This window comes from Tachysurus fulvidraco, chromosome 22 (assembly GCF_022655615.1).
Source record: "Tachysurus fulvidraco isolate hzauxx_2018 chromosome 22, HZAU_PFXX_2.0, whole genome shotgun sequence".
Lineage (NCBI taxonomy): Eukaryota > Metazoa > Chordata > Actinopteri > Siluriformes > Bagridae > Tachysurus > Tachysurus fulvidraco.
This window is the reverse complement of record NC_062539.1, coordinates 11906005-11928153: the sequence shown is the minus strand read 5'-3', so window position 1 is coordinate 11928153 and position 22149 is coordinate 11906005. Positions and strand designations below refer to the sequence as shown.

Genomic DNA, 22149 nt, shown 5'->3' with positions numbered 1-22149 from the left:
ATTGAAGAAGAGAGCCGGCGTGTAGCCGTTGTAGTTGTATGGGTTTTTGAATTGTTGATGTGAATTGTTTTAACGGTGCTAATAAGTGATGTAAGAAAAGTATGTGTGTAATGAGTTGTAAATAGACTGTGCACAGTCACGGTTGTTTGAGTGGCAGCAAGTTGATGTGTTGTATGAGTTTTGTAAGGCGTGTATGTGGCATTATGATGAAGCAAGAAGAGTGAGAGAGAAGGTGCCTGTTTAAAAAAGGCAGCACATCGATAAGCAAGTGTATGCTGTTTAAGAGACGCCTTCGAACAGCATGCAGTATAAAGGGACTGTAGTGCAGGGACTCTTTCGCTTACGGCCATACCACCCTGAGAACGCCCGATCTCGTCCGATCTCGGAAGCTAAGCAGGGTCGGGCCTGGTTAGTACTTGGATGGGAGACCGCCTGGGAATACCAGGTGCTGTAAGCTTTTTCACCTCCGCTTTCAAAAGCGGCCGCTGCGACTTTTACGACGCAAAACCCACTTCATCTTTCATTCAATTTTTATTACACAGAGACAACGTGGAGAGACACATATGACAAAATCAAGAACAAATCAGTCAACACAAATTCATGCCCAAATTGCAAAGTATTTTTCACGTTCTGTCTTCCGTCATTCATTCATTCCTTTTTAACTTTATTTATTCTTTTGAATTACTTTTTATTTTGAACAAACTTTTTTGGCCATAAAGTTATTTAATCTTCTCTTGATAATAAAAGTATTCTATTCATTTTACTCCCCTCTTACTGGCTCATTAACTATAATTGTTTATCATTTGAATCCATTTATTTCTTTATTCGTCCAATCAATTCCACGACTGCTTCAAGAACTTGTGTAAAGCCAGTCTTGATAAACTTGTACAGCATATGTTGTAAATGCAGTGTGTGTGTGTGTGTGTGTGTGTGTGTGTGTGTGTGTGTGTGTGTGTGTGTGTGTGTGTGTGTGTGTGTGTGTGTGTGTGTGTGTGAGTGAGTGAGAGAGAGAGAGAGAGAGAGAGAGAGAGAGCGCTCACTTACTCCTGACGCGGGCTCTTTGCGGCCCCACACTCCAGTTCAGTTGGTGGCGGTGTGTAATGAGTTGTAAATAGACTGTGCACAGTCACGGTTGTTTGAGTTGCAGCAAGTTGATGTGTTGTATGAGTTTTGTAAGGCGTGTATGTGGCATTATGATGAAGCAAGAAGAGTGAGAGAGAAGGTGCCTGTTTAAAAAAGGCAGCACATCGATAAGCAAGTGTATGCTGTTTAAGAGACGCCTTCGAACAGCATGCAGTATAAAGGGACTGTAGTGCAGGGACTCTTTCGCTTACGGCCATACCACCCTGAGAACGCCCGATCTCGTCCGATCTCGGAAGCTAAGCAGGGTCGGGCCTGGTTAGTACTTGGATGGGAGACCGCCTGGGAATACCAGGTGCTGTAAGCTTTTTCACCTCCGCTTTCAAAAGCGGCCGCTGCGACTTTTACGACGCAAAACCCACTTCATCTTTCATTCAATTTTTATTACACAGAGACAACGTGGAGAGACACATATGACAAAATCAAGAACAAATCAGTCAACACAAATTCATGCCCAAATTGCAAAGTATTTTTCACGTTCTGTCTTCCGTCATTCATTCATTCCTTTTTAACTTTATTTATTCTTTTGAATTACTTTTTATTTTGAACAAACTTTTTTGGCCATAAAGTTATTTAATCTTCTCTTGATAATAAAAGTATTCTATTCATTTTACTCCCCTCTTACTGGCTCATTAACTATAATTGTTTATCATTTGAATCCATTTATTTCTTTATTCGTCCAATCAATTCCACGACTGCTTCAAGAACTTGTGTAAAGCCAGTCTTGATAAACTTGTACAGCATATGTTGTAAATGCAGTGTGTGTGTGTGTGTGTGTGTGTGTGTGTGTGTGTGTGTGTGTGTGTGTGTGTGTGTGTGTGTGTGTGTGTGTGTGAGTGAGAGAGAGAGAGAGAGAGAGAGAGAGAGAGAGAGAGAGAGCGCTCACTTACTCCTGACGCGGGCTCTTTGCGGCCCCACACTCCAGTTCAGTTGGTGGCGGTAAAGCGTCGAAATCCTGAAGATTGAAGAAGAGAGCCGGCGTGTAGCCGTTGTAGTTGTATGGGTTTTTGAATTGTTGATGTGAATTGTTTTAACGGTGCTAATAAGTGATGTAAGAAAAGTATGTGTGTAATGAGTTGTAAATAGACTGTGCACAGTCACGGTTGTTTGAGTGGCAGCAAGTTGATGTGTTGTATGAGTTTTGTAAGGCGTGTATGTGGCATTATGATGAAGCAAGAAGAGTGAGAGAGAAGGTGCCTGTTTAAAAAAGGCAGCACATCGATAAGCAAGTGTATGCTGTTTAAGAGACGCCTTCGAACAGCATGCAGTATAAAGGGACTGTAGTGCAGGGACTCTTTCGCTTACGGCCATACCACCCTGAGAACGCCCGATCTCGTCCGATCTCGGAAGCTAAGCAGGGTCGGGCCTGGTTAGTACTTGGATGGGAGACCGCCTGGGAATACCAGGTGCTGTAAGCTTTTTCACCTCCGCTTTCAAAAGCGGCCGCTGCGACTTTTACGACGCAAAACCCACTTCATCTTTCATTCAATTTTTATTACACAGAGACAACGTGGAGAGACACATATGACAAAATCAAGAACAAATCAGTCAACACAAATTCATGCCCAAATTGCAAAGTATTTTTCACGTTCTGTCTTCCGTCATTCATTCATTCCTTTTTAACTTTATTTATTCTTTTGAATTACTTTTTATTTTGAACAAACTTTTTTGGCCATAAAGTTATTTAATCTTCTCTTGATAATAAAAGTATTCTATTCATTTTACTCCCCTCTTACTGGCTCATTAACTATAATTGTTTATCATTTGAATCCATTTATTTCTTTATTCGTCCAATCAATTCCACGACTGCTTCAAGAACTTGTGTAAAGCCAGTCTTGATAAACTTGTACAGCATATGTTGTAAATGCAGTGTGTGTGTGTGTGTGTGTGTGTGTGTGTGTGTGTGTGTGTGTGTGTGTGTGTGTGTGTGTGTGTGTGTGTGTGAGTGAGAGAGAGAGAGAGAGAGAGAGAGAGAGAGAGAGAGAGAGAGAGCGCTCACTTACTCCTGACGCGGGCTCTTTGCGGCCCCACACTCCAGTTCAGTTGGTGGCGGTAAAGCGTCGAAATCCTGAAGATTGAAGAAGAGAGCCGGCGTGTAGCCGTTGTAGTTGTATGGGTTTTTGAATTGTTGATGTGAATTGTTTTAACGGTGCTAATAAGTGATGTAAGAAAAGTATGTGTGTAATGAGTTGTAAATAGACTGTGCACAGTCACGGTTGTTTGAGTGGCAGCAAGTTGATGTGTTGTATGAGTTTTGTAAGGCGTGTATGTGGCATTATGATGAAGCAAGAAGAGTGAGAGAGAAGGTGCCTGTTTAAAAAAGGCAGCACATCGATAAGCAAGTGTATGCTGTTTAAGAGACGCCTTCGAACAGCATGCAGTATAAAGGGACTGTAGTGCAGGGACTCTTTCGCTTACGGCCATACCACCCTGAGAACGCCCGATCTCGTCCGATCTCGGAAGCTAAGCAGGGTCGGGCCTGGTTAGTACTTGGATGGGAGACCGCCTGGGAATACCAGGTGCTGTAAGCTTTTTCACCTCCGCTTTCAAAAGCGGCCGCTGCGACTTTTACGACGCAAAACCCACTTCATCTTTCATTCAATTTTTATTACACAGAGACAACGTGGAGAGACACATATGACAAAATCAAGAACAAATCAGTCAACACAAATTCATGCCCAAATTGCAAAGTATTTTTCACGTTCTGTCTTCCGTCATTCATTCATTCCTTTTTAACTTTATTTATTCTTTTGAATTACTTTTTATTTTGAACAAACTTTTTTGGCCATAAAGTTATTTAATCTTCTCTTGATAATAAAAGTATTCTATTCATTTTACTCCCCTCTTACTGGCTCATTAACTATAATTGTTTATCATTTGAATCCATTTATTTCTTTATTCGTCCAATCAATTCCACGACTGCTTCAAGAACTTGTGTAAAGCCAGTCTTGATAAACTTGTACAGCATATGTTGTAAATGCAGTGTGTGTGTGTGTGTGTGTGTGTGTGTGTGTGTGTGTGTGTGTGTGTGTGTGTGTGTGTGTGTGTGTGTGTGTGTGAGTGAGAGAGAGAGAGAGAGAGAGAGAGAGAGAGAGAGAGAGCGCTCACTTACTCCTGACGCGGGCTCTTTGCGGCCCCACACTCCAGTTCAGTTGGTGGCGGTAAAGCGTCGAAATCCTGAAGATTGAAGAAGAGAGCCGGCGTGTAGCCGTTGTAGTTGTATGGGTTTTTGAATTGTTGATGTGAATTGTTTTAACGGTGCTAATAAGTGATGTAAGAAAAGTATGTGTGTAATGAGTTGTAAATAGACTGTGCACAGTCACGGTTGTTTGAGTGGCAGCAAGTTGATGTGTTGTATGAGTTTTGTAAGGCGTGTATGTGGCATTATGATGAAGCAAGAAGAGTGAGAGAGAAGGTGCCTGTTTAAAAAAGGCAGCACATCGATAAGCAAGTGTATGCTGTTTAAGAGACGCCTTCGAACAGCATGCAGTATAAAGGGACTGTAGTGCAGGGACTCTTTCGCTTACGGCCATACCACCCTGAGAACGCCCGATCTCGTCCGATCTCGGAAGCTAAGCAGGGTCGGGCCTGGTTAGTACTTGGATGGGAGACCGCCTGGGAATACCAGGTGCTGTAAGCTTTTTCACCTCCGCTTTCAAAAGCGGCCGCTGCGACTTTTACGACGCAAAACCCACTTCATCTTTCATTCAATTTTTATTACACAGAGACAACGTGGAGAGACACATATGACAACGTGGAGAGACACATATGACAAAATCAAGAACCAATCAGTCAACACAAATTCATGCCCAAATTGCAAAGTATTTTTCACGTTCTGTCTTCCGTCATTCATTCATTCCTTTTTAACTTTATTTATTCTTTTGAATTACTTTTTATTTTGAACAAACTTTTTTGGCCATAAAGTTATTTAATCTTCTCTTGATAATAAAAGTATTCTATTCATTTTACTCCCCTCTTACTGGCTCATTAACTATAATTGTTTATCATTTGAATCCATTTATTTCTTTATTCGTCCAATCAATTCCACGACTGCTTCAAGAACTTGTGTAAAGCCAGTCTTGATAAACTTGTACAGCATATGTTGTAAATGCAGTGTGTGTGTGTGTGTGTGTGTGTGTGTGTGTGTGTGTGTGTGTGTGTGTGTGTGTGTGTGTGTGTGAGTGAGAGAGAGAGAGAGAGAGAGAGAGAGAGAGAGAGAGAGAGAGAGAGCGCTCACTTACTCCTGACGCGGGCTCTTTGCGGCCCCACACTCCAGTTCAGTTGGTGGCGGTAAAGCGTCGAAATCCTGAAGATTGAAGAAGAGAGCCGGCGTGTAGCCGTTGTAGTTGTATGGGTTTTTGAATTGTTGATGTGAATTGTTTTAACGGTGCTAATAAGTGATGTAAGAAAAGTATGTGTGTAATGAGTTGTAAATAGACTGTGCACAGTCACGGTTGTTTGAGTGGCAGCAAGTTGATGTGTTGTATGAGTTTTGTAAGGCGTGTATGTGGCATTATGATGAAGCAAGAAGAGTGAGAGAGAAGGTGCCTGTTTAAAAAAGGCAGCACATCGATAAGCAAGTGTATGCTGTTTAAGAGACGCCTTCGAACAGCATGCAGTATAAAGGGACTGTAGTGCAGGGACTCTTTCGCTTACGGCCATACCACCCTGAGAACGCCCGATCTCGTCCGATCTCGGAAGCTAAGCAGGGTCGGGCCTGGTTAGTACTTGGATGGGAGACCGCCTGGGAATACCAGGTGCTGTAAGCTTTTTCACCTCCGCTTTCAAAAGCGGCCGCTGCGACTTTTACGACGCAAAACCCACTTCATCTTTCATTCAATTTTTATTACACAGAGACAACGTGGAGAGACACATATGACAACGTGGAGAGACACATATGACAAAATCAAGAACAAATCAGTCAACACAAATTCATGCCCAAATTGCAAAGTATTTTTCACGTTCTGTCTTCCGTCATTCATTCATTCCTTTTTAACTTTATTTATTCTTTTGAATTACTTTTTATTTTGAACAAACTTTTTTGGCCATAAAGTTATTTAATCTTCTCTTGATAATAAAAGTATTCTATTCATTTTACTCCCCTCTTACTGGCTCATTAACTATAATTGTTTATCATTTGAATCCATTTATTTCTTTATTCGTCCAATCAATTCCACGACTGCTTCAAGAACTTGTGTAAAGCCAGTCTTGATAAACTTGTACAGCATATGTTGTAAATGCAGTGTGTGTGTGTGTGTGTGTGTGTGTGTGTGTGTGTGTGTGTGTGTGTGTGTGTGTGTGTGTGTGTGTGTGTGTGTGAGTGAGAGAGAGAGAGAGAGAGAGAGAGAGAGAGAGAGAGAGAGAGCGCTCACTTACTCCTGACGCGGGCTCTTTGCGGCCCCACACTCCAGTTCAGTTGGTGGCGGTAAAGCGTCGAAATCCTGAAGATTGAAGAAGAGAGCCGGCGTGTAGCCGTTGTAGTTGTATGGGTTTTTGAATTGTTGATGTGAATTGTTTTAACAGTGCTAATAAGTGATGTAAGAAAAGTATGTGTGTAATGAGTTGTAAATAGACTGTGCACAGTCACGGTTGTTTGAGTGGCAGCAAGTTGATGTGTTGTATGAGTTTTGTAAGGCGTGTATGTGGCATTATGATGAAGCAAGAAGAGTGAGAGAGAAGGTGCCTGTTTAAAAAAGGCAGCACATCGATAAGCAAGTGTATGCTGTTTAAGAGACGCCTTCGAACAGCATGCAGTATAAAGGGACTGTAGTGCAGGGACTCTTTAGCTTACGGCCATACCACCCTGAGAACGCCCGATCTCGTCCGATCTCGGAAGCTAAGCAGGGTCGGGCCTGGTTAGTACTTGGATGGGAGACCGCCTGGGAATACCAGGTGCTGTAAGCTTTTTCACCTCCGCTTTCAAAAGCGGCCGCTGCGACTTTTACGACGCAAAACCCACTTCATCTTTCATTCAATTTTTATTACACAGAGACAACGTGGAGAGACACATATGACAAAATCAAGAACAAATCAGTCAACACAAATTCATGCCCAAATTGCAAAGTATTTTTCACGTTCTGTCTTCCGTCATTCATTCATTCCTTTTTAACTTTATTTATTCTTTTGAATTACTTTTTATTTTGAACAAACTTTTTTGGCCATAAAGTTATTTAATCTTCTCTTGATAATAAAAGTATTCTATTCATTTTACTCCCCTCTTACTGGCTCATTAACTATAATTGTTTATCATTTGAATCCATTTATTTCTTTATTCGTCCAATCAATTCCACGACTGCTTCAAGAACTTGTGTAAAGCCAGTCTTGATAAACTTGTACAGCATATGTTGTAAATGCAGTGTGTGTGTGTGTGTGTGTGTGTGTGTGTGTGTGTGTGTGTGTGTGTGTGTGTGTGTGTGTGTGTGTGTGTGTGTGAGTGAGAGAGAGAGAGAGAGAGAGAGAGAGCGCTCACTTACTCCTGACGCGGGCTCTTTGCGGCCCCACACTCCAGTTCAGTTGGTGGCGGTAAAGCGTCGAAATCCTGAAGATTGAAGAAGAGACCCGGCGTGTAGCCGTTGTAGTTGTATGGGTTTTTGAATTGTTGATGTGAATTGTTTTAACGGTGCTAATAAGTGATGTAAGAAAAGTATGTGTGTAATGAGTTGTAAATAGACTGTGCACAGTCACGGTTGTTTGAGTTGCAGCAAGTTGATGTGTTGTATGAGTTTTGTAAGGCGTGTATGTGGCATTATCATGAAGCAAGAAGAGTGAGAGAGAAGGTGCCTGTTTAAAAAAGGCAGCACATCGATAAGCAAGTGTATGCTGTTTGAGACGCCTTCGAACAGCATGCAGTATAAAGGGACTGTAGTGCAGGGACTCTTTCGCTTACGGCCATACCACCCTGAGAATGCCCGATCTCGTCCGATCTCGGAAGCTAAGCAGGGTCGGGCCTGGTTAGTACTTGGATGGGAGACCGCCTGGGAATACCAGGTGCTGTAAGCTTTTTCACCTCCGCTTTCAAAAGCGGCCGCTGCGACTTTTACGACGCAAAACCCACTTCATCTTTCATTCAATTTTTATTACACAGAGACAATGTGGAGAGACACATATGACAACGTGGAGAGACACATATGACAAAATCAAGAACAAATCAGTCAACACAAATTCATGCCCAAATTGCAAAGTATTTTTCACGTTCTGTTACGGTTACCATATGGTGCTTTGTCCATTATTTTTTTTAAATTCATTCATTTTGGCTGAAGTGTTGCCTAACCTGTTTACAGCAGTGATACATTGTAGGATTGGTGGTCAAAGACAATTAGAGTTACCTATCTGACTCTGTCACATTTGGCGTAGTCGGCAGGATTAACTTAAAGGCCGTATTGCTATAAAGAAATTAATAAATTTAGTCTGGGCTGTAATTTTTTATTTATTTATTTATTTTGTGTATATGCATACCGTGGGAAAACAGTGATCATTGATTTCTGTCATGAATCATCGTGGTCAAGCCTGAAGACAACTGTTTTGCATATAATTTTTTTGTGTGGTGATTTTTTTTTTCCTTTCCTTTTCTTTTGTAGTAGTAGGATGGCAGAATAAGATATGGCAGCTCAGCTTATGGCACTTACTGAGATGGTACAACAGCTCCAGGTAGAGAATGCAAAGCTCAAAGCAGAGGTAAGCCAGAGTGTGCCCCCTGGGCCTGCAGGCCCTCTCCCTAGAGAACCACATCTTCCTCCTGTTAGTGATAGGGCAGCAGATGCTGCTACAGCAAGTCCTGCAGGAGCAATAGAGCGTTATGTTTATGTTCCACGTGAACGCAAGTGCCCTAGATTTTCTGGAAAATTGTCCCAGGACTCCTTGACAGTAGAGGATTGGGTTGAGGAGGCCCGACGCCATCTGTCTATGCGTCCATTGTTACGTTCTGAACAGGCTTTATCCATTTTTGATTTGTTAGATGGGGAAGCTAGGACAGAGGTTAGGTTTCGTCTAGTTTCTGAGAGAGATGACCCTGAGAAAATATTTAATATTCTTAACAGTGTTTATGGGTGTTCCCAGTCTTACATTAGTCTTCAGAAACAGTTCTTCCAGCGACGACAACTTGAAGGTGAGTCCTTAAGGGAGTATTCTCATGCTCTTATGTCATTTATGGATGTGATTAAGCGCAAAGACCCCACATGCTTTGCTAATCCTGATATTGTTTTACGAGATCAGTTTATAGAATTCGTGAAAGATGGTCTGCTCCGTTGCGAATTACGACGTCAAGTCAGACTTGATCCCAGTCTGAGTTTTTTAGATGCTCGCCAGGAAGCATTGCGTTGGGTGGAGGAAGGTGAGAACCCATGTATACAGCGACCTCATGCTCAGTCCTGTAGTATTACTAATGTTACAGAACTAGCAGGTCAATCTAATGCTGTTTTTAGTAAGCCCACGGACGAGTTGACTGAAGTCAAAGAAAGTCTTCGTAAACAACAGGCAGAGTGTCAATTGTGGGAACGCTCGTTAGAAACTGGGTATGTAGGTTTGGCTCGAGTGCAGAAAGGTCCAGCTGTGCGTGTTCCAGCCGGGGCTGTGAAATTGGTCCCAGCAACTTGTAATCCAGGGTTGGGGATTATTTATAATAGCTGTTATTTGGAACCAGTGTCATTTGTGGAGGGCCGGTTGCCGGGGGACCTTTTGGTCCCCTCGGCTTGTCTAATGGTAGTTAGTGGGGTAGTGAGGGTACCGTGATATTGCAAAGCCTAGCTGTAGTCCGTATGCCTCACCTATTGTGGTGGTCCAAAAGAAAGATGGATCTATTCGGTTGTGCGTAGACTACCGTCAACTTACGGCAAAAACACACAAGGATGCTTTTCCTTTGCCCCGAATAGAGGAGACTTTGGACGCACTCAGTGGGGCTAGGTGGTTTAGTATATTGGATTTGGCTAGTGGGTACAATCAGGTTTCAGTGGCTCCACAGGATAGGGAAAAGACTGCATTCTGCACTCCCTTTGGGCTATTTGAATTCAATCGGATGCCCTTTGGGTTGTGCAATGCACCAAGTACTTTCCAGCGGCTTATGGAGCGTATTTTTGGTGATCAGAGCCTCCATGCCCTTTTGCTATACCTGTATGACATTGTTATTTTCTCCAGTACTTTTGAACAGCATCTTGAGAGTTTGGAGATGGTGTTGAGTTGGCTTCGGACACATAATTTGAAGGTTAAAGCAAAGAAGTGTAATTTCTTCCAAAAGGAAGTTGGGTATCTTGGCCATGTGATATCAGCTGCCGGGGTGGCAACAGACCCCGAGAAGATTCGGGCAGTGGCTGAATGGAGTAGACCTAGCTCAGTCAAAGACCTGCAGTCGTTTCTGGGATTCGCGTCTTACTACCGGTTTGTGGAAGGGTTCGTGCGGTTGGCGGCCCCTTTACACCGACTGGTAGGTGCCTTACACGGCAACCGGAAGCAGGCCGCAGTTAGCAAGCAGGGTCCTTTTGCGCAGCACTGGGATGATATATATGAGAAATCATTTGTGGAGCTGAAGGAACGCCTTATTCAGGCCCCTGTTTTAGGGTATGCTGATTTTACTCTGCCATTTATTCTAGAGACAGATGCAAGCCATTCCGGTTTGGGTACGAAGGCCTATTGCATTTGCTAGTCGGGGGTTGCGACTAAGTGAGAGGAATATGACTAACTATAGTGCCATGAAGTTGGAGTTGTTGGCCCTTAAATGGGCGATGACAGAAAAAATTTAGAGAATATCCTCTTGGTAATAAGGTGATAGTCTATACTGACAACAACCCACTGCGTTATATTGGGTCTGCAAAATTGGGGGCAGTCGAACAACGGTGGGTTTCTCAACTTGCTTTGTTTAATTATGAGATCAAGTATCGCCCCGGTACTGCAAACCGTAATGCAGACGCACTTTCAAGGCTTCCATCATGTGCTGCAGATCAGGCTGCAACTAATGTATCTGGGGTTACGGTCCCTGAGCTAATGTTAATGCAGGAGAGGCCAATTGGGTTCGAGCCACAAGTGGTGGACTTGCTAACGGTAGATGCTGTTCCTATCCGTAGCAAGGCTGATCTGAGGGCATTGCAGGTAACTGATCCCTGTATCAAAGCCTTTTTACATTTTTGGGGGAACGGGCAGTACCCAGCGGCTGCTGAGTTGAGAAGGGTCCCAAGTAATGTTCGGCAGTTGGTGAAGCAGTGGTCTCGGATACGAGAAGTGGAAGGGGTATTGTACAGGACAGTTCAGATGCCGCCGTCTAGGGATTTGGTATTGCAGCTGCTGTTACCTGAAGTGCTCCAAGTAGAAGTGCTCACTAGCCTCCATAATAATCACGGTCATCAGGGGGGTAGAGCGTACTACAGATCTCATTCGCCAAAGGTGTTATTGGCCTAACATGTGGCGAGATGTAAAAAAATGGTGCACGAATGCGAGCGTTGTACGGTGGCTAAGGCCTCACAGCCTAAGATAAGAACTTTTGCAGGGGGTCTATTAGCTAGTAGGCCTTTGGAGATTATTGCCATTGATTTTACTGTGTTGTAAAAGGCAAGTAATGGACAGGAAAATGTCTTGGTAGTAACAGATGTTTTTTCTAAATTTACACAAGCCTACCCCACCCCTGGCCAGAGGGCGAACACAGTAGCTAAGATTTTGACTGAGAAATGGTTTTATGTCTGTGGGGTACCAAGAAGGATTCATTCTGATCGGGGCGCAGTTTTGAGGGAGAGTTCTTAAGGCGACTGTGTGAGTTATATGGTATTGCTAAGAGTAGGACTACTCCATACCACCCTGAGGGGAATGGCCAATGTGAAAGATTTAATAGGACCTTGCATGACCTACTTCGCACGTTGCCATCTGAGCAAAAGCAAAAGTGGCCACAATTGCTTCCTCAGCTCCTTTTGCTTATAATACTACAGTACACCAACCTCAAGTCGCGGTGGTCCATATTAGAAGGTGGACGCGAGTTGAAAACTCAGGTCCTAGCTCTCAGGTCGGGTGTCCGGGTGTAGGTGTTGATTTACTAGGGATGCGAGAAGATAGTACCCCTACAGAAAGTGCAGTTGTGCCCATGGTAGTACAACCCGAAGGTATTACAACAGAACAGGAGTCTGGCTTTAGTACTGAGGATGGCCCATTGGATCACCCTGTAGACCAGCTAATTAAGGAATCAGAAATGAGAAGTCAGTTCTCTGCTCACCCCCTTTAGACCTTGGCAGTAGTGATGTAGGTTGAGTATTCACTGGGACGGTGATCATTAAGGCAGGGGTGTATGTAGTAGGGTCAGTAGGGGGTGCCGTTGAGCTATTTCTCCTCATTGCGTCACCCGCTGCTGGGTGGATTTGCCTTTATATACGCCACTTCCGATGGATACGGCGCGCTGTTCAATTGTTTGGCGTGCACGTGGTTGCTCGTAGCTGGAAGGACAAAGTGTTGTATGTTCTGGGTATTGCTGTCAAAACTGTATTCAGTTACTACACTCTACTTGTAAATGCTGTCGGTCTGGTATTGGATGCTGCATTTAATTTTATATATGTGGCATGAACGCTGCTGTTACCCATACTGGTCGAGAGTGGTGAACACTGAGATTTGTGCAGCACACTGCATTTAATACTGACGGTGAACACTGAAAAGACCTATAGGCTGCAGTGTATTGTGCTAAACGCGAGGCTGCAGCAACTCTCTGTTGGGTCTGGTATGCAGTACAAGAAACTGTAAAATGAGTGCTATGTGCTCGTGGTCCTGTTGATCACTGTTTTCCCTACCTTTATTTTTTTGTATAGTTTGTTTATTGCCTTTGAAGCTGATTATTTATTGTTATTTTTGTTTGTTTGATTTATTTGTTATCGGCCCATAGTTACCTTGTCTCCTTACTTACTTAGAGCGCTCTTAACAAAAGTAGGACAATACTACATCAGGTTGTGTACTATTTATGACAATCGGAGGAGGGGTTACTCACTATTAATTGTACAAGTGTGGTGTGTTGTGTGGGCTTTGTTTTTGTACTTTGGTTTATCGGATTTGTTTCCTTTTTTCTTTTTCTTTTTTGAATTGTATTGTGAAGTGGCTAACCCCTCGTTAGAAGTAACCTTTGTGCACGTATGCTAGTTTAAGTCCTTAGTATGATTAAGTCAAGAGAGCGAGAAAACCATTTAATAAATGTATTGATTTAATGCAATATTGATCTGAGTAATTTCATTTATTTATAATAAATCACAATTTATATAATAAATCATAATTTCTGAGTAATTTCATTTATTTGAATAACTGTGTGGGAAGCCCTTTGTGGGATCTCCTACCCATTTAAATTGGAGTGGCGTAGTCACTGACAATTAGAGTTACCTATCTGACTCTGTCACACATTGTTACAAGTTTTCAATCTTAAAGGTTGGTTCTCTGTTGTTTGAGAAATGCTTCAGAAATCGGCGTTGGGCCGCCAAACAAAACAAAAACAAAACTAACGTGTAGCCAATGAGCAGAAAGGGGCGTGTCTTGTCAGTATGGGCGGAGAGAGTGTTCAGTGCGCATGTGTGACATAAGCAGAAAGTGGTTTTAACATTGACATGGAGGGTAAAACAAAGAAAGAAAGCAAAGAAAGGCTTACGATAAGGCAAAACTAGGACCGTGTAAATATAGGATCAGCTTTCCAGCGCTGGAGAGAACTGAAGTAGCGGGAAGGCCTGCGATGGGACGCCAAGGGACTTAAGTAAAGTTGGCCGCAAATTCACAGATTCAAGTTTAACATTTTCATATTAAAAAAAATCATAAAATTTATAAAAAACACATTGCTTTCAAAAAGAAGGGGGACGCGAGTTGAAAACTCAGGTCCTAGCTCTCAGGTCGGGTGTCCGGGTGTAGGTGTTGATTTACTAGGGATGCGAGAAGATAGTACCCCTACAGAAAGTGCAGTTGTGCCCATGGTACAAGTGTTGTAGTATAACTATCAGGACATCAGTGATCTCTATTTTTGTAGTATTCGCTTTTCGGGTTTAGTTAGTAAAACTAAACTAGTAAGTAGTAGATCTTTAGTCAGTTTTGGGCTGTAGCTGCCTCTCTACATTACTATGTTAGAAAAGAGGTGTTATTTGTGTAGTAACAGCGTTTAGCTCAGGAGTTATTGACTCGGGAAACTCAAATCTGTGACTATGCAGCCAACTTTACTTAAGACGCAGAGGCGCTTTTTTCCTTCTCGATAGGTGAGTAACGTTGGTTTTGTTTTGTTTCCCAGAACTAATATATGCCGTCCTTTGCATGATTATGCTTGTGTGTCATTTTTGCTTTTGTTTATCTGCAATCGTATTGTTCTTCCCTTCAGCTACGATAAAGACACATTTCTTTCCATTAGTTGCCTGGGTTATGTATGTTATGTGTGGGCAGCTATTAATACAGGGGTGGGACCCATTTGGGTTAGGTGCGTGTTTGTTTTGGTGATTTCAAATGTATAAAATGACTTTCAAACAACAGATACCCCACCTTTAAGCTGTGAAAGGAACTTTTTTAAGGGCTCAACACAACATCTTTTATGATGCAGAAGCCACTTTAGTTTTTGATTCTGAATATATTATTCATCTTGTTTTGTTATTTATTTCAGAAATCCTTGTGATATATTCAGTTTGCACTGGTCTGACTTAAATAAAATAGTGTTTAAAAATTACTTTGTGTTTTAGTCAGTTTTGTGTTTGTATAGACCATAACGCATAAAAGGGCATTAATGGGAACATTAAAGAACGTTCTTTAAAAAAGTAACTAAAAAGTTACTTTTAACAGTAATGCATTACTTTTTGGTGTAAGTAATCAATAAGGTAATTGAGTTACTTTTTGAATGAAGTAACTAGTAACTCTTAGTTACTATTTCTTATTAACTAGCACAACACTGCAGACAGACAGCAATGTTGGTCGTGCTGAACTGTTTATGGTATAACAGAAAGTAAGGTCAATAATAACGGACAGAAACAGGCTTTGACAGCAACAGCTGAATCTAAGAATAGGCAGTGCAGAACACATGGGAAGACTTCGGTACTGTCCAGTTCCTAAATATAGTAAGTTGGAGCCTAGGGGCTAGTTGTGGGTGGTGGGGTAAGTGGTGCGGAGGTTGGAAAGGAACCCTCCAGATACATGCATGACAAAAAAGACACTAACAAGCTAGACATGGATGTGTGCTGACGATTAGAAAACGAACTTCAGAAGCAGAAAACAATGCACTGGATCAATATTTAGAATATATTGGAACTACACTTGGAAGCTGAAGTTTGTTTAAGTCATTTTGCTTTTGTTTGTTTTTTTAACAGGAGGGTTTACGACTGCTTTGTCTGCCTCAGTTCTTAGTGCTTCAAATGTTTCTGAACTCTTTACTTGTGGTCATAACTGACCTGGCTGCTGCATTGTTGGGCAATGCATTATTTCGCCGCCATTTCCATTTGTTTCTGTCAGCCGTGGTCATGTTCGGACCCTTGCTGAATTTATGGGTATCCCACTATAGTATTTTTGCGAAGAGGACCCATTATCTTTACAGGTGAGCTGCATAGATTTAAAAAAACATACACTTATTGTAGGAGGATTATCTCTATCCAAGTTGCAAGAATTAGATTTTTTACACGAGTTAGCCAGTTCACCAAATCTCATAATAGCTGTAGTTAGAAATGTTAGTCTTTGAATCTTTAGTCTTGCAGTGTTTAATAAAATGTCAATGTTTCAAAATTTCCCTTGCAGCTATAGAACATACAAATAAACAAATCTAGCTTTAACAGTTTGTTTAGTGGTGATGATGTTCTACACACACTTACTAATACAGTGTGTCAGAGCTTTCAAAAAGCAAAAACAGTAAAAGTCAGTTCAAGGACATGGAAGTGTGTTTGAACGTAATCCAATATAGGTAACATTACTAACTATACTAATAACTAACTATATTCAAAACTCATTATCTTTAACAATCATCAGTGTTAAGGAACAACTGAACAGCTAACCGTTGTTAACATTGACACTAAAATGTATTTTTGCAAGAGTAGATTATGCTGCAGTATAAACACATACAGACTGTACTGTTTACTGTTTCCTATAATATACAAGCTAGAAATGGTTGTATAAATGGAATATAACACCAAGGATTTTAAGCTCTTAAAGGATATGGTTTTAACTCTCAATAGATTTAACCAAGATAGTGTTTAATTTAATTTTATATTGAATAAAATATTATAACTAAAGGTTTTGATTTAACATTTCTCACAGTGGGATGAAAATAATAAATTCACATTTCTCACTCTGTCATTAAATTTTTTTTACTGTTTGACTGCAGTTACTGAAAAAGTGGTTCATTCAAAGTCATTCAACTTGGTGTACTGGTAAAAAAAAAATGTAAATAATGATTCTATATTTTATTCGCAACCTGAAATAACGGTTATACTATCTAAGAATTTTTATTTGTTAGTTTTATATATTATATATAACTTATATTGTGTTCAATTCCCCAGTTTCAGTAATGCAGAAGACCAAAGACTTGTCTTCCTGTACATTTCCTTGAATGCTTTAGCCTAACAAATTAGCCTGTTCTTAACATTGGTGTACAGCAAAGTTGCATTATCCTTATTCGTTTTGGCAATGAAGAATAAAAAACTTTAAATATGAAAAGTGAAAAATTAAGTGTTTTGGTATATCTGTGGCCTATGATATTTGAGAGGAAACATTACCCTTTTTAAATATTATTTGTAACATAAAACACGTATAAATATTTTTAAAACAAAAGGTTTTAACTGTAATTTCCTGCATTCTTTTAGTCCTTCTTAGAAACGTTGTAATATAATATGAATATACATTTTTGACAGAGCACATGCCCACATACAGTATTGCTCATTCTAGAAATATACATGCAGTGCCTTGAAAAAGTATGCAACAAGTATTGACTTCCATAATATATCTATATGAAAGTACAAAAATATATTATTTTCTAATTGTGATACAAAGGGTAATTATAAGACAATTTGTTGCTTCTGGGATGTTCCTCTGTAAGCTCTACAAATGTGGATCAAGATGTACCATCTTTGCCAAAGGTGTTGAAGCCAATTCTATTTTTTTTTTTTATTGTACTCTGCAACACTGATTTAAATCAGTTTAATACTATTTGTTCCTTTTAAAATAAATACATTCTAAAATATTTTATGTTTCTGTACTGGTTATGTTTTTTATTACCCAGATGTGAACATATTTATATTACTGCAGCTAGCAGCGGACAGATGTTGCAGTACTGCTGTAAGATGGACAGTTTTATAGTTGACATTAGTGATCCTGTTGAGGAGAAACTAAAAATAATGTTGCTGGAATGATGTATAATAATTTGTCTGTATTAAAAATTGTTTTTGTGAGTTTTTGATGTTAAAAACAATGAAATTATCTTTCTGTCTTCAACAGAGTTTTTCTGCGTTCAGGCTGGGGTTGGACCTGCATCTTTGTAGGCTCTTTTGTCTTCCTTCTGTCTTTATCTGTTCGGCGCTCCTTAACACACACACTACGGCATCTCTCACGGCTGGCTGTAGCAGGTGGGCTGTTGCTGGGTTTCCGTAAACTGCTTAGCTTGCTGGAGAATGCCACAGGGAGCTGCTATGAGCCAATCAGTGGAGCCCATGAGCTTGCTGTAGCAGCTAATGAAGAAGGGCAGCCTTTATTGTTGTTACGAGAGGGTGAGACAAAGGCTGTTTGCATCAGTTCTGGCATGTTATGGCGGGGGTACGAGGTCTCTGAAGACATCTTTCTGCTTTCTTTTTGTTGCCTGCTGCTGGCTGAGGAGATGGCTGTGTTTGGGCCCTACTTGAACCTGGGTGGGATCTCTGGAGCACCCCTACGCATTCTGTTCTTATTCTGTGTCCTGTTGCTGAGTCTCTGGTTGTTTCTACTTTTCTGTCTACTTGCATATTTTCCACAATTCCCAAATCAGCTCTTGGGAGGAGCTCTGGGGTGTCTGAGCTGGAGGGCAACATACCAGGGCTGGTACCATATGGGACCAAGCTGGTACTGCCCTGGAAGGCCTGGGTTGGGTCTTTTGACAACATAGGGACAAATAAAAATGGTAAAAACAATAACAGATATAAATTATTCAATTACTTTGAGATAAATATATTTGATGAATCATGTAATAAAGGTTCATTTGCACAGTTTTGATCTACCTCTGTTTCAGCGACATAATTGTAAAATATTTTGATCTGGTTAGTACACCCATTAATTTACCAAGTCACTGATGAGTTTTCTTCATTAACTTGGTCAGTCTGCTGAAGTATTACCAGAAATAAATTTTAAATCAATTTAGAAAATCCTAAAGGAGACATTAATCTTTTTTAAAAAATCAATACCTTAATCACTTCTGCAAAACTCCATGTGCATCATCTCCCCCATGTCTACAGACGTGCCAGCGTTACTGAGCAGAAATCCTAGGATCCAGAAAGGCCTGACTATACCACAAAATGTACCAGCTACATATTTTCTATTAATTTACATAGCCAAGGTCAGTTTGGTCTGATTGCTAAAAAAGCAGAAGTGGGTGCCTTCCTAAATCTTACTTCATTGTAGTTGGCACCTCTGCAGCCATAGTAGCTGAAGACTAGCACTAGTACTAACACAAACTGCAGGCAGCAATATAATTTCCAGCTGAGATTATGAATGATATCAGATACCTTGATGCTGTGCACTTATGCCTGTACCTATACAAGTAAGAGTATATACAGTTTGCTAAGCTACCACTTCCTACACTTTTACATAGTATTTGAACAGAAGTAGTACACTGAATTTAGCTTCCAGTCAAGAAAAAAAAGAGCAGATGCTTTTATGTCACTCCATCTAGATTTGCTGATGAAGAACTAATAAATTCAAGCATCACAAGTCAAATAAAGCATTTTCTTATATGGCTCTTTATTACAGACAACAAACGTTAATTTTCTACAACACTCCATTTTAGTCAGCTTGAGTCTCAATGTGCTTCAGTGTGTCAGTGATTTTCTTCCTTTAAGCATTCTACGTAGAATCACCTCGATGCCCCCCTGTGTGCTAATCCTTTTAATCCAACCATGAGTCCTCTTTCGCTTGATGTTGTTTGGCTGATACTCAGTGCCTCTTTTCCCAGTGCGGACCTGCTGGAAACGCCAGGGTGGTGAATGAAAGACGTCATTTCCCTTTGTCTTAGAGATTAGTGTTCTTTGCTCACCACCCATCCATGATGAGATCAGAGAGCTGATATTCCGCAGTTTACAGCAACTGGATTCTACACCATTGCTCCTGAAAATGATAAACAATTATTAATCTTAATGTAACCCGCAAATGCCGGAAACCAGTGTAGGAAAATGTGTGTCCCAGAATAGATTCAATCACGTGACCTTTTTAATAATCTTAAAATACTTGTGAAATCACAGCGTAAAATGGTGTTTAGTCTGAACAACTACCAGTTGCAAAAACACATGCTGTTCTGGTCAGACTGGAAAGTCATCTTTAACAGTTGGGATGTTATTTATCAATTTATTTTAGTAAAAAGATTAATAAATGTTTGAGATTGTCCAATAGCCTTACTGTTGTGTTGCTAAACAAACAAACAAAAAAAAATAAACAAAGAGTCAGTGGTAAATAGAATTTTTTTTACACTGTGTGATTTCACTGTACGAGTTTACTGTGTGAATATGATCCACATAACATATCGGTTGAATTCAGGTTGAATGCTAACATTTAATGTTAAGCTTTTCCAGTCTTTAAAGGGGTCAAAAACACTGTGAGCTAATAAAAAATAATTCATTCTTTTCAGTTGTACGTTTTGTCATTGTTCCACTAAAGTGAGAATATCACTTCACGCATTCTACAACCAACGCATTGGACTTTTTGCCTCCAGTGTAAAGTTAGCATATGCTGGATTTTCTCAGCAGTATTACTCAGCGTGTTGCTGCCATCTAGCGGCATTAAATAATATTGTTTGAAAGTCAAGACGCTCAGCACCGTTAGGTGGCAGCAAAAACACCTTCAATCATCCCGCTTTTAAACCCTCGAAGAAGAAAATAAAGTCGCCTTTTTCATGTTTTTACATAAATATATAAACTATAAAACAAAATGTAACACGTTAACATGATTTTCAGTAACAAACACAATACCGTACTAACACCAACTGTGTTGAGCTGAACATATTCTATATAAAAATGATATTAATGGCAGAACATTTCGACCCCAGTGACTTTTAAAGAACACGATATTTGTGTGTTATCTGGGTTGTGTATAAAAAGGACACACACTCGTGCTACACGTGTTCTCATGCATGAACCGCGAATCTGATTAAAAAAACTCCACATACCGACATAAAATACTCGTTCCCGAGAAGCGCAAACATGGTCGTATGATGTTCATTTCGTCCACTAATATTATACAGACGCTATCAGTCTGTGCTGTCGCGTGTGAGAGAAACTACTCCAGTGCCAGAGCTGAACTGCGTTGCGAACTGTCAAAACAAAAGCACGATGAAACACGCCGTTCAGAATAAACATTATTACATTTTTAAAATGACATTATATCCGTGATATATATATATATATATATATATATATATATATATATATATATATATATATATATATATATATATATATATATATATATAGTGTGGAAACAGAAGAGAGAAAGAAAGAAAAATAAAGAAGAAGAAGAAGAAGAAGAAGAAGAAGAAGAAGAAGAAGAAGAAGAAGAAGAAGAAGAAGAAGAAGAAGAAGAAGAAGAAGAAGAAGAAATAAGGATAAAAATAAATACATGTGTATATGTAAACTAATGGATCATCGTAAACTCTGAGATCAGCACAGACCTGATTGCTGATAAAGACCAGACCATACAGCTGACTGACACAACATTGGTTCAAAAGAAGGCATTCAAGAAGAAGCATTCAAAAAAATCATCCCTCAGCACCTGATTGAGAAACTGAGCCTGCTGGGACTGATGAGCACCTCCCTCTGAAACTGGATCCTGGACTTCCTGATTGGGAGTCCTCAGTCAGTCCAGATCAGGAACAGCATCTCAAGCACCATCACACTGAGCATTGGAGCCCCCCAGGGCTGCGTTCTAAGCTCACGGCTGTTCACTTTGCTGACTCACCTTGCTGTGGAGTGTGAGTGAGGGGTATGTGGGGTCATCCACAATGCTTTTGGCTTTGCGGATGCAGCGTGTGGTGTAAATGTCCATGATAGTGGGAAGAGGGACTTCAATGATCTTCTCAGCTGTCCTCACTGTCCATTGCAGAGTCTTGAGATCCAGAATGGTGCAGTTCCCAAACCAGACAGTCATGCAGCTGCTCACGATGCTCTCAATGGTCCCTCTGTAAAAATGTAAAATATGGGAGGGATATGGGATTTCCTCAAACTTTGTAAGAAGTAGAGATGCTGCTGGGCTTTCTTGGTGATGGAGCTGGTGTTGAGTGACCAGGTGAGGTTATCCGTTAGATAAACACCAAGAAAATTGGTGATCTTGACAATCTCTACAGAGGATCTGTCAATCTTCATTGGGGAGTTTTCGCTCTGTGCTCTCCTGAAGTCAACAACCATTTCTTTGGTTTTATCAACATTCAGAGACGGGTTGTTTGCTCTACACCAGGCAGTTAGCTTTTGCACCACCTCACTGTATGCTAACTTGTTCTTGCTGATGAGACCACGGTTGTGTCATATCACGTAACATGGAGGAGAGGGACATCTGCTCCACACAGACTCTCCATTGGTGTCCCACAAGGCTCAGTACATGGTCCTCTCATTTTTTCCCCCTCTATACACACTCTCCTAGTGAAGTTATATCCTTACATGGGTTCTCTTACCACTGCTAGGCTGATGACACTCAACTTATCTTTCTCTCCCTCAGATTTCATGGTTTCTGCTCAGATCCCAGCATGTTTGGAGGACATATCATCATGGATGACGACTCATCATCTGAAACTCAATCTCTGCAAAAGTGAAATGCTAGCCATCCCATGTGATTAATTCCAAGGTCAGAATCTTGCAATATCCCTATGCAATGATCTGGTCTCCCCTTCAG

General features: G+C 40.8%; 1 protein-coding gene, 1 long non-coding RNA gene and 8 other non-coding genes across 10 annotated transcripts; 9 read left to right on the top strand and 1 right to left on the bottom strand.

Moving 5' to 3' along the window:
- Positions 1-338: 338 nt before the first annotated feature.
- LOC125139982 lies at positions 339-457 on the top strand. The gene has a single exon (XR_007139170.1). It is a non-coding gene; the product is annotated as a 5S ribosomal RNA (ribosomal RNA).
- An 871-nt stretch (positions 458-1328) lies between these two features.
- LOC125139981 lies at positions 1329-1447 on the top strand. Its single transcript, XR_007139169.1, has one exon. It is a non-coding gene; the product is annotated as a 5S ribosomal RNA (ribosomal RNA).
- A 992-nt stretch (positions 1448-2439) lies between these two features.
- On the top strand, positions 2440-2558 carry LOC125140006. The gene has a single exon (XR_007139195.1). It is a non-coding gene; the product is annotated as a 5S ribosomal RNA (ribosomal RNA).
- A 994-nt stretch (positions 2559-3552) lies between these two features.
- On the top strand, positions 3553-3671 carry LOC125140005. The gene has a single exon (XR_007139194.1). It is a non-coding gene; the product is annotated as a 5S ribosomal RNA (ribosomal RNA).
- A 990-nt stretch (positions 3672-4661) lies between these two features.
- LOC113637332 lies at positions 4662-4780 on the top strand. The gene has a single exon (XR_003439345.1). It is a non-coding gene; the product is annotated as a 5S ribosomal RNA (ribosomal RNA).
- Positions 4781-5790: 1010 nt separating this feature from the next.
- LOC113637331 lies at positions 5791-5909 on the top strand. Its single transcript, XR_003439344.1, has one exon. It is a non-coding gene; the product is annotated as a 5S ribosomal RNA (ribosomal RNA).
- A 1016-nt stretch (positions 5910-6925) lies between these two features.
- Positions 6926-7044, top strand: LOC113637328. Its single transcript, XR_003439343.1, has one exon. It is a non-coding gene; the product is annotated as a 5S ribosomal RNA (ribosomal RNA).
- Positions 7045-8020: 976 nt separating this feature from the next.
- On the top strand, positions 8021-8139 carry LOC113637334. Its single transcript, XR_003439347.1, has one exon. It is a non-coding gene; the product is annotated as a 5S ribosomal RNA (ribosomal RNA).
- Positions 8140-15182: 7043 nt separating this feature from the next.
- fitm1l (fat storage inducing transmembrane protein 1, like) lies at positions 15183-18266 on the top strand. Its single transcript, XM_027137913.2, has 2 exons — positions 15183-15637; positions 17527-18266. The coding sequence occupies exons 1-2, from the start codon at positions 15459-15461 to the stop codon at positions 18164-18166; spliced, it is 819 nt and encodes a 272-aa protein (XP_026993714.1). The 5' UTR covers positions 15183-15458; the 3' UTR covers positions 18167-18266.
- Positions 18267-18993: 727 nt separating this feature from the next.
- Positions 18994-20950, bottom strand: LOC113637312. The gene is made up of 3 exons (XR_003439337.2): positions 20936-20950; positions 20435-20578; positions 18994-19380 (listed from the first exon to the last, which is right to left on the bottom strand). It is a non-coding gene; the product is annotated as an uncharacterized LOC113637312 (long non-coding RNA).
- Positions 20951-22149: the final 1199 nt, after the last annotated feature.